This window comes from Larus michahellis, chromosome 2 (genome assembly GCF_964199755.1).
Source record: "Larus michahellis chromosome 2, bLarMic1.1, whole genome shotgun sequence".
NCBI classification, from domain to species: domain Eukaryota; kingdom Metazoa; phylum Chordata; class Aves; order Charadriiformes; family Laridae; genus Larus; species Larus michahellis.
Genome location: NC_133897.1, coordinates 112,045,186 through 112,057,469, shown reverse-complemented (window position 1 = coordinate 112,057,469; position 12,284 = coordinate 112,045,186). Strand labels below are relative to the sequence as shown.

At 40.9% G+C, this 12,284-nt stretch overlaps 1 protein-coding gene across 2 annotated transcripts in view; it reads right to left on the bottom strand.

Moving 5' to 3' along the window:
• SPIRE1 (spire type actin nucleation factor 1) overlaps positions 1-12,284 on the bottom strand; it is a 131,229-nt gene that overhangs the window by 65,454 nt on the left and 53,491 nt on the right. For both annotated transcript variants that reach the window (XM_074576589.1, XM_074576590.1), the window contains exon 3: positions 8,315-8,551. In XM_074576589.1, the coding sequence (XP_074432690.1) occupies positions 8,315-8,551 (237 nt within the window). The remainder of the gene's footprint in view (positions 1-8,314; positions 8,552-12,284) is intronic.

The following is a 12,284-nucleotide window of genomic DNA, read 5'->3' as shown; positions in this document are numbered from 1 at the left end:
AGGGTCTATTTTAGCAGCGCAGACTAACACGGGTTCTTTGATACTTCAGATTAAACCTCATACCCAGATGTGTTATTTCTGACAGATTGCTTTGCATGTTTTAGACATTTGTATTTTTAAAGGGAAAACTGGAGCTCTGTCATGACAAATTCTGCATCTTATGCACTGTGGGACACCATTACTGCCAAAGAATCCTTCCACCTCCACCAAAAACTGGAGCTTTATTTTTACCCATGTACAAATTATTTATAAAAATTGCAGCATCAAACAGACGGGAAAAAAAGTCTATGCCCTACTCTGCTTCTTTTAGATGCATAAAGGCCACACACAAATTTCAGGTGTTCTAACCGCCCCATATATAAAAATAATCTGAACACCCAATCTGTGCTTCCTGTTTTTGTTGGACAACTCCTTGGATTCCTCAGACTATTTTAGACCTTAGACAGGTTATACCAGTATAATTATGTGAATTATGGGTACAGGGGGTTTTAACTGGTGTAGATGCATTACTGTGAGCCATAATGGGAAGGTAAAAATCACCACAGAAAAGGCAATTTGGTTTTGTCTCCCCTCCTAGAATAAGAAACTCCAATCTATCTAAGCCATGCTGCTGGATGTTTCCACTGTTCTGTATGAGAATAATTAAAGCAAAGGGAGGGGGAAAGCCCTTCTTTTTTTAATCACAGAATCACAGAAACTTCAGAGTTGGAAGGAACCTCTAGAGATCATCTAGTCCAACTCCCCTGCTAGAGCAGGATTGCCTAGAGCACATTACTCAGGACTGCATCCAGGCCAGTCTTGAAAATCTCCAGAGAAGGGGACTCCACAACCTCCCTGGGCAGCCTGTTCCAGTGCTCTGTCACCCTCACTGTAAGGAAGTTTTTCCGTGTATTTGAACGGAACTTCCTATGTTCTAACTTGTGCCCGTTGCCCCTCGTCCTGTCACTGGGAACCAATGAAAAGAGTCTGGCACCATCCTCCTTCAACCCACCCTTTAGATACTTGTATGCCATAATAAGGTCTCCCCTCAGCCTTTTCTTCTCCAGGCTAAAGAGTCCCAGCTCTCTCAGCCTTTCCTCATAAGGGAGATGCTCCAGTCCCTCAATCATCTTAGTTGCCCTGCGCTGGACCCGCTCCAGTAGTTCCCTGTCCCTCTTGAACTGGGAGCCCAAAACTGGACGCAGTATTCCAGTTGTGGCCTCACCAGTGCAGAGTAGAGGGGGAGAATGACCTCCCTCGACCTACTGGCCACACTCTTCCCTATGCAGCCCAGGATGCCATTGGCCTTTTTGGCAACAAGGGCACATTGTTGGCTCATGGGTAATTTACTGTCTACCAGGACCCCCAGATCCTTCTCCTCAGAACTACTTCCCAGCAGGTCCACCCCTAACCTATACTGGTGCTGAGCATTCTTCTTCCCCAGGTGGAGGACCTTGCACTTGCTTTTGTTGAACCTCATTAGGTTCTTCTCTGCCCAGCTCTCCAGCCTGTCCAGGTCACGCTGGATGGCAGCACGGCCCTCCGGAGTGTCAGTCACCCCACCCAGTTTGGTATCATCAGCGAACTTGCTGTGGATACACTCTCTCCCATCATCCAAGTCATTAATGAATATACTGAACAGAATTGGACCGAGGGGAAGACCAAAGTCATGAGGGACAACTTCCTTGCAAGTACATTTGGTATAATGCAGTTCTAAGCAAAACCTCTCAAAATAGATGTTGTGAACAGTACAAAATTACTTCCGCTTCTACTTATCTTTCACTTGCAGAGGTCTCAGTTAACATAAATCCACTTGCTCTGCAGCTGTTTATAAAGCCCTTCATATCAAACCCCTGTTATTGCTAAGTAATTTTATTTTAAAACCAACAACATGGAGATCTTGCTTATACATTTCAAAGGCTCAAACATGCAGACAGAAACTTCTGCGTTATTTTGCACAGTCTGCCCTCAGGTCCCTGGGCTTGCACAGTTACCAGAGCTTCAAATACTGACTCCTTTCACAACTCCACCAGCAGCACAGTTTACTCCGCCAGTCCTTCAGTTGTGCCCGCACAAATGTTTGAGGGGTCTTGCAGCAAAACAGATGAAGGAACTGATGGAGTTAAAAAAGCAAAATCAGCAACAGCAAAAAAACTTTTGGGATGCTTTGACTAAATATAGGTGACGCAGATCCCAGCCAAGGTGAGAGCACAAATAGAAGAAACGCACTATGGTTTGAATGAATAACCACGATGTACAAGGCTTGTTTGGGCATAAGAAAAATAGCAGATTTGCTGCATTTCTAAGACAATTCCAAGTTAGCTCAAAGAATGGTGACGAAATAAGAAAACGCCTGTGGATGGGTCCTAGTCAGTCAAGATCTATATATATTCCTTTGTTAACCCAATCTCAGCAGCTGTTTCTCTGGAACCTTCACAACGTCCACGTGTCTGTCTGAAGACACTGTGCAGTTGATACAAAAAGGTGTACTCTCGGTCAGCATTTTGGGGAGGGTAAGAGCCCAAACGCGAAGGTTTTTAAGCCCCTAGGCACAGGGAGATGAGCAGTGGTCCTTGGGACCTCACTGCTGAACTCAAGAGGTCCCAGTTCTGTCAATGCATCACGGGTAGAAAAGGTGGCCAGGGAGTGCGCCAACACAAGTTGTCTACCTGCTCAGACCAGCACCATGAAGGTCCATCTGCAGAGGCCCAAACTCCCAGGGGTATCCACCTGGGGGTGCCCTGTTGTAGCAATATGATATGGGGGTGCGTTCACAGAATCATTTTGGGAGATCTTTAGGTTTCTTTCTAGCTTACAGTCCCCAAAGAGTTAAACTGCAAAAAGGAATAGCCGAAGGAGAACCTGTTCCTCTCAGAACCTAAGAGGTACAAAAACTAGATGGTTGTACTTTAAGGGACCACAACAGGTGGGACAGGAGGTTCCACAACATTACAAAAGGAGTCTAAGACACCAGTTCTGTGTGGACAGCTGAAGATGCACAGGTAGAAGATGAGTAATTTTTGGTCAAGCCAGCAAATCAAGGTCAAGTATAGTGACAACAAAAGTGAAGGGAACTGAGGTGTTCCAACCCACTGTAATTGCCATTTTTTCCCCTCATAAACACATGGAGACATAGATCACCTTTTTCTAAAAGAAGATCCACCAAAATAAAGACTAGCATATGACATTTGAGTTCACTACAAAAAGGACTCAAGAGAAGAGAGCTGATCAATTGTTGAGTGCAATGATTTTCAAAAATGGACAATATTGTTGCATTCCTTTTTAATATAAAATGAACTGACAACATCTGTGACATTGGCTGCTATCTTGGTAAGGTTCCAAAATCTTCCCTAGCTTCAGACAGAGTTACAGAGTACACTGCAAGTTGCTTGTTTTGAAACGAAGCATAAATACTGTTCTGCAGGCTCATATAAAAATGCTAAAGCCAACCCAGCCTTAAACAGAATTACACTCACAGAAAGCTGCATCTTACTAATTTTAACCTCATGGACTAGGCAAAATTATGGGCCTTCGAATTTCAGTAACATGAACTCTTTAACTGTCTGTCATAAACAAAATACCCAGACTTGTTTTTAACTGCATTTTCTGGTTCCTCTCTGACAGGTTCCCATATTACACTTACGCGGGGCCATACCATCTCTATAATAACAATGTATGTCCTCAAACTCAGAAGGGAGCCTCCAAAATACTTAGATCTGAATGTAGATCTTCTCATCCCACCTGTAATTGCATGGAGACAGGACATATTCTTCTTTTCCTCTGTAACTCTACGCATGCCATAAATAGTTGATCTGTACTACCATTAGAGTATTCAAAACACCAGCAGATCAATATCACCACTGTAAATTTCAGTTCCTTCCAGCTGAAAGAAGTCAGTCATATACTTGAACTACCAAGACATATGAGTCACCTAGACTTAAAAGTTTCCCATTTTAGAGACCATGCCAGTGATTAAGTGACAATTAAAATATCTGCAGTATAGGGCGGGAGAGGGGAGTGTTGACAGAAACAATTTATTCTTCCTCTTTTGCTTACAAGGAAGGCACAAACATGAATTTCTACCACTAAAAATACTGCAAACTGTAATCTTGTTTACATTTGTTATAGCAAGATAACATAATATGGCACATGCTACTCTGAAAATAATTTTCATACAAATTAAAAGGTCAGCATGGAGATTTCCTAAGTACAAGTTTTGTTTGCTATGGGACCTGGGTCACTAATTCATCTCTGTGAAGCAGCAGCTGCGTGACAGTTAATTTTTGGTCAGAACTAACAAACATTATTACTGAACTAGTTAGGTAAGGCCTGGGACAAGAGTACTGGAGGACATCCACTTATATTTGTCTCTGAGATAAGAAGGTGTGGCTCGATTACAGATGAGGTTCCTCTTAAAGCTCAGTTAACTTTCAGGACAGAAGGTGAACATATGCAAGAGCAAGATATCAGTTCAGAAAGACCACTACCTCCTTATGTCTCTTCTAGGAGACCTGCAGAAAAAGGTAGCAGAGGCAGTGACAAAGGTTAGTGTCACGACTTGCAGATACTACCGACAACGCCTCTGATCTGAAGAAGAGCTAAGGTAAAGTCTAGTACTGGCAATAGCAATTTGGCCACGATGACGTTCAAAGCTGGAAGAAATGAGAGCGCTAGAGCTAAGATGGCAGTTCAGCCCAGCAAAAGCCAGCACAGACTAAAACCTGCTATCAAAGGGTTATGTGGCTTTATTTACATCTGAAATTAGAAGAGGCTGCTGGCCTACAATAAAGGATAATACTGGAATTGGGTTTAGGGCTGGGGCTCAGGCAAGCAGATATTGATAAACTGCAGCTTAGAAAGCACCTCCAGGTTAACAAGAAAAGTGGTGCTGGCTTAAAATATCTGACTGCAGAGATCTGTGGGATAAGGAGTGAGATAATGTTAAGATTAGGAGTGGAATTAGGGTTTGAGCACACTCTGGAAGAGGTTGATAAACTGCATCATCTCATTTCAGTATCAGGGAGGGCCACACGCCGTGATAAAGGGGCCACATGACAGGACTTCACACACCCTTAGCAAGCCCAACACCACCCAGCACGCCAGGCCGTCTCTGTATCCTCTGTTGACCCAAGGCTCCCCAAGCCGTACACGTGCCGTCAACTTGATGCGATCCCGACCCCTTGGGATTACTGTACATGTACACTTCTGTCCTTGCATATGTGCACAGCGAACCCTGCACTCCCGATATGCGCGGATTTCCTGTACCATATGTGCACAGTGTGTACGTACTGGGGATGGGGGCAGGGAATAGGGCCCCAAACGAGGCAAACATCTGTCTGAAAACAGCCACTCTATACTGCCTCTATTTCTCCCTTCATTTGCACTAGGGCTGCCATATCTGAAATACATCGAAGACTAAAAAAAGTTAAGTGTTTGGCAACCGACATCTCCTCTCTTCATAGATGCATTTTTAAAAACAGTTGCTCAAGTCTGTGCAGCAGGTTGGTCCTGCCAAGGAAATCAAAAGCCAAATCAGCCAAATATACCGAGAAGAAGCACAAAAGCTTGTCTGTGTCTTCTACAAACAGGAGCTTTGCCAATGATGATCTTGGCAGTACTATGTAGAACTTACCCTTTTCCCAATTCTTTGGAATAGCTGTCCACCGCATTACTCAGCTCTTTACAGGTTAAGGGAGGGTTCAGGATTGACCGGGCCTACTTCACTTTATAGGAAAACCTGACACATATCATATCTATCTCTGTGTTTTAATCATAAAATAGGCTCATCCACATTAGTGATTAATGGTGAAAAAAATCAGTCTTAGTGTCACAGACAGGCCTTGGACCTGACAATGACGCTTTCTGGAGAAGGACGAAACATATGATCATATTTCAAGCACAAAATCATGTCCATACTGAAGACTATATAGTTAAAAACCTTAAAAATCAATGAGCAGCACACAGCCCATCTCCACCATTTTCCAAGCTTGCAATTTAGAAAACGCAGGGTAGGCAAGAACAACAGTTGCTCAATTCAATAAGCAAACCTGCTGCAGCACTCACTACAAACTGCAGAGAAGAAAGCTTCACAGGGAGTCTTGCCAGGAGGGAATTACAATTATCGAGCCTCATGGTCACAAGACCACATGCTACTGTTGTGAAACAGTCACTGGGTAAATAAGGGTGTAGCCTGCAACAGAGTTAGGAAGGGGGGGGGGGGGGAGAAGAAAAAGCCACATGCAAAACATGGTTTTACCCCTGAAAAGGTAGGAAGTCAAGAAAAAACGATCTTACAAATCCGCACTGATGTCAAAAATGTGGCAGAACGGTGCTGCCATTCTAGTACTGTCAGCACAGGAATAACACAGAGCAGGGAATAAAGGAAAGCTGCAGAGTTAAGGCTGCAGCAAATACTTTAGGCAAAAGCAACAACAGCAAGAAAAGAGAATTCCAAGGGATACAGGAGTAAAAGTTAGAAATGACAGCTGAACTTCAGTTCACTAAGATGAAGTCACAAAAGCGGTACATTTCCAGAATGATTAAAAAATTAATAGCAAAAGATTAAAGTTAAAAATCTAAGATGCTGATTTTAAAACATATAAATAGGCAGGTACCTCAGAGTAGCAGAGATACAGATTAACAAATCAGAACCAGAAAGCTGCCATTCCGGAGCCTTAACAGTTGAAACCTGCCCAAACATTTTCTTATCTTTTTTGTATTTCAGGAATGTGTACCAATGTGATAGACAGAGTTCAGAGAAATTTTCCAAACTTATCTTTTCTTGTTTGCAGAAATCAATTAAAGAACTTGCAAAATAATCAGTTCTACAAGCCACTGCCCTCAGCTCTGCATATACAAATGTCTCTTCCACCTCTGCACTAAGCGAAACTTCCTCTAATGATCCAACTTTGATTGTCCCACCAATTCACCATATTTTTGCCAAACTGGGGGAAAAGAGGATATATTGCATCTGTCCTCTACGTAGCACCATGCTGTTTGGAGACACTCCCACAGGGGCTTAACAGGGTGCTGCTGGCCACTTCTAGAGAAGGTGACTGGGTGATGGGGAGTGCCAGAGGGAGGAGAGAGCAAAGCCACCTTCGCTCCTGCCCACCGCGAGGGCACCAACTCAACACGGCTGGGAGTGGCAGGAGCTTGAAGGGGAAAGAACTTCAGCCAGCCAGGCCCTCCCCATCACAGGAGAGCGAAAGGCCGTTTCATTCATTCCTCCCTCTGACCCCTGCTTCTCCGAGGGAGGGAGAAAAAACAAAGGCATTAAGCATTCAGCATTATTTCTGATGCAAGGAGGATACAAAAGCATCTCAAAGAAAAGTTACTTCCATTCCAGTCTCCTAAGAGCTTCCCTCTTTACTGTTAGTCCATCAGAAGTGGCAGGTTTTAGTGGCATCTTGTTTCTGCATGCCTGTGTCCTGATGTGCTATCCAGGATACTCTTCTAGTCGCAGCTTCCACCCCTACACTCTTAATTTCTGTGACACACTAACCTTCTAGTCCTTAGATAGGACTTGCATTTACAAAGAAGCATTATATGGGGTTCAATCCCCACCACAAGTTAGCATACAGTTTTCCAAACTATATTAAACTCTCATATTATTTATGAGGTAAACCAATTATACAAATTTTGTCAAAATCCATGCTTGTTAATACCTTTGTCTGTATTAAGAACTCATTTGGCTCTAAAACTTGTACTGAAGACTACTCTATAGAAAATAGAGGGTTAATACTTTTAAATGACTGATCATGGTAGCCCAGATAACATTAAATAACCTGTTGCAATTAAAGTTCATAAGCTGTATTTCCAAATTTCACAACTCAGGTCAAGAAATGCAACCATAATGATCGTCAATGAAATACTGTATCCTGACTCACTCCATACAAATAAGCTACTCTTATAAAAGCAGTCCTCTGCTTCAGTAGAGGAGGGTGGCAAAGGAAGAAACTGATAAGGAATAATTAAACTAATACTGCAGTAATGAAAAGGTGAATTAATTGAAACAGTCCATTAAGTATGCAAGCGTACACAAAGTAATTCAACAGACTGGAAGGCTGACTATCCAGTGCATGGAAGAAATTAGAATGTGATATTAATGGCACATCCAATGATAAAGTTGATCATTGATTTTCTGTTGATTAATGTCAATAGTGAAATACTACTGCATGCCATTTTTGCAAGCAAACCTTACAGAATGACCAGGGAAATCAGTAATCAGAAAATGATACAGCCAGTATCACACTAGGCAATAACATGGAAAATAGAGTTGATTTACTCATTGCTAAAAACAGTGAAATATCATATAAACTGCCCACTACTGTACCTTCATGACATCTTTATAGGAATGAATGGCCTCAACTTCCTCTTTGTCATCATCGTCGTCATCCTCCACTCCTTCATCCAGAGCATCATATCCTTCATCCCTACTCCCGTCTGTTTCTGTGCTATTAGTCATGTGGTCAATAAGCTGCTCCAGTGGAGGACTTAATTCCCGCTCTTCATTGTCCTTCAAACCATAGTCCAGGGCTTTATATATAATAATCCCTAGTGATTCAATAACCTGTAAAAGTGAAAAAGAAATATTTATTAATGTCGTTTACATGAATGAATAGGTCAGTCTAGCAACACCCTTTCCTCGTGTTTGTATAACAAACTTAGCAACAGAGAGGGCAATAAACATCAAAATTAAAGAGAAAAAATGATCCTCTAATGCCTACAGTAGCAGTTCAGTAATGCAGTCCAGAACATGCAAGAGCAGGTTATACCACATACCTACCGCTTTCTTATTTCAAAATTTGAAATAAAAGTTTGTAATGTAAAAACAAAGCAGGACCTTTTTAGATTATTTTTCCCTTTTTCCTTCTAATATGACAAACCTCAAAATAGCATTAGACTTTGCAAGACTGTACTACATGCATATGACCTTTTTTGGAGGGGGTGGAGGGAGAAAGAAATCAAAAGAAAATAAACTAACATGAGATGCCTCTCTTCCCTGCGATTTAACAACACTTGGAAACTGTCCTTCAGTTTCTGCATCTCTTCATGGACCCGAGAGGTGTCTGGACACAGCTGTGCACATCCCAATATTAACTCACTGTGCACTGGGAGATCAGCCCACAAGAACTCCTTTGCCTCTTGGACAGCCAGTGGAGGCACGCATACTCTACTGAAACTACCAACAACTGGATTTCATAGTAATGAGGTATGGCTTGATCTTCCATTGAACTTAAGGCATCTTTTTTGTGCTCTGTCAAGACCAAAGCAAACAGACAACCTCTTACTCAGTGTAAGATAGCAAAAAATTGTCATGAACATCCCAAAATGCTAAACGCACATTTTCTTTATTGTCATTAATTATTTTTCTTACGAGTAATATTGAAGCTTCTAGCATTTGAAAAGCGTAAAGAGAGGCCATTTCAAACTGAGGAGTTTGGAAATGAGTATCAATGGAGAGAGAAGGCAAAATGGGCTTGCAAGAGGAAACCACAAGGTAATGTCACTGCTGGGAGATTGTTGTCTGACAACAAAAGTAGGACTAGAGCTATTGCATGCAATCTCTGATCTTCCTTGAGTGTGTGGTGGCTAGCGTGTCACACAAATGAGCAGACTCCAGTGTGGGAGTAGTTGGCACTAGAGCAACTTTAATAACAGGAGCATTTCTAAACATACCAAACCTTGTCATCAAATGCCATTTTCTCTCATCTGGCTTTCAGTACTATCCTGGTCAACACACTTTTTAATGCAGATTTTTGAAATTCTATTTGAGTAAACAGGACAACACAAATGGATTCTTAAAACATTAAATTTGACTCTAGCAGCTTACTTATTTCAGCACAGCGAAGTATTTTTGATCTGAGAAGCTGGAGGTTAGCAAAGACTTAAAATGATATCCTATTAGTTTATCCAGACAGACAATTTAATGAACTAGCTGTAGTCTGACAGCTTTACACTTGCATACTTCATTCCTCTGTTGAGATTACTTTGCAGTGCAAATTCACTTTGCAAGACAGTGGCTAATAAACAAAGATAAAAAACAATACATAAAACCCCACACTTTTACAATTTATTTCCAAAAATTTTGATAATATGATTCAATATAAACAATTTTCCTATGCTATTCTCTTGAAACGTGGTTATACGTATTTGGAAAATATTCTTAAAATGCAGTTAAGAAAAGTGATTAGGCAAATTAATGCAGAAAAAGTTGTCTCGATTCATTTAGTTCAAAGAACAGCTTCTGACTTGGGAAATGCTAGCAAAACAGCAAAGAACACCAGGGAAGCGTCGCTGTGTGCTTGCTCAGTTCTCATACCCTTCCCCAGACTTCTGCCATGACCCACTTTGGAGACAGGACACTGCAGCACACAGACCTTAAGAACAGCTGTAACAGATCAAACTTACATTTGCAGCATATCTGGCTTGCCTCTTAGAGAAGCTATTTTGTAATAACCATCCTGTAAAACTTGCTATAAAAAAAACTAAATCTGAAAATTTCACAAAATAAAATATATTCTACTGGTAGATGTGTATGTTTTCTGTAACCCAGGTTCTGCATGCAAGCTAAACATATACCCCTTCAGCAACTGAAAGGGAACAAAGAACACCAGGTTAATTCCAATTTGAAGTACACCTAAAATGAAAATGAAGTACAATTGAATAATCACTTTGATATTTTAAACACTTGGGAGTAAGCACAATGTGAGTAATTTCTAACTTTAATAAAAACTAAATTTGAAAGACCTTAGCATACATGAGGAGGGCTGAAATGTCCAAATTAGATGCAAAGAAAATAATGTCTTGTGCCATACAGCGATGGCTGCTGAAGACAGCTTTTTGGATTTTGCTACACCAACACTTCAAAAAAAAAAAATAAAATAGGGGGTGTGTGTATAAAGAAAGTGCACTCTCTCTGCTTCCTTCTGTTTGGGAAAAGGATTAAGGCATTCAAAAAGCACTGTGGCTAAAACTGGCTGACAGCTGCTGCTTGCTTTGATGTGTCGGCAGTGGGGCTTTTGCAGTTCAGTAATATGGTTTGTGCATTTTTACGTATTATGAACAGATTTCATAATACATGCAAAGATGACAAAACACCCAAGCCTGCAACGGCACCAATTCAGACCTATATTTCAGTCTCTCAGCTCCTTATTTAGGAGTTGTGATCAAAACCGTATTTATTCAGTGTCTGTCAGTATCACAGGTTCTCCTTGCTGAAAGACAAAGCAGCAAACATCTTAACAGAGAAACTTTGCTTTCACTTGCATTAAAACTGAAAACATTCAGTGCTTTCAGTATTACTGGTTTACCAAGGATCCTGTAAAACCACACAAGTGCCATACGAATATCAAACAAAAGTCACAGCATCGTCAACGCTTCTTCACATGGACAAAGCTACTAATGCAACTTCACACAAATAAAACTTCTATGTCTATATAACTAGAAACATAATATAGAAGGTTAAACAGTCACCTCATTGCAGCTTAAATGCATGAGTGCTGTCACTTTGCCTGTAATACAAATCAAATACAAACAAAAAAGGAAAAGCTTTTCACAGCTGAATGGATGAATTGATAAATATGCGGGGGTTTGAGTTGGATAATCAGGGACTATCACTTTTTCTTTTTTAAAAAGGCACCGATTATTCACAAAGAAGTCACTGGTTCTAAACTGCACTGTTTGCTAATTTCACGCAAAATAAATACTTCTGGCACCTAACAAGTGACAAGCACTGGCATAGTTTTCAATTATATGTGAAAACTGAAGTACAGTTGGAAAAACAAGGGTAAGAAGGGACTTAGCAAGGCTCTTTTAAACCAGAGTTGTACACTGACACACCAAAACAAGTGCACGATGCTGAAATAAGCGCCAGCACTAAGGATAAATGATGTTTGCTTGATTCAGATGCAAAAATAAAATAAAATCAGTTCCGCACCTGGAATTTTAGAACTCATTTTTTCCTGATTGATTGAAATTTTGGCAAAGGACCTGATCTTTGCAAATCAATCAGTGGCTAAATAACTTAAAAAAAATAAACAAGGAAGTCTGCATTATTATGCTTTACACCTTCTCACCAAGTTCTTTTGAAAGTCATGGCTTCAGACCAAAAAAAAAAAAAAAAACCACCAAAACATTTCCCACAGACTGAACTCATACTCTGCTGTGCTTAAATCATTAATGAAAGGGGAATTTTGTCTCACCGTGAGTGAGTATTCTTTCAATTCCTACACCAGTATGGACTCGTATTGTACTGTTCTTTTTACAAGAAGTTGCGATAAAGTTGCTGGAACACTTTGACT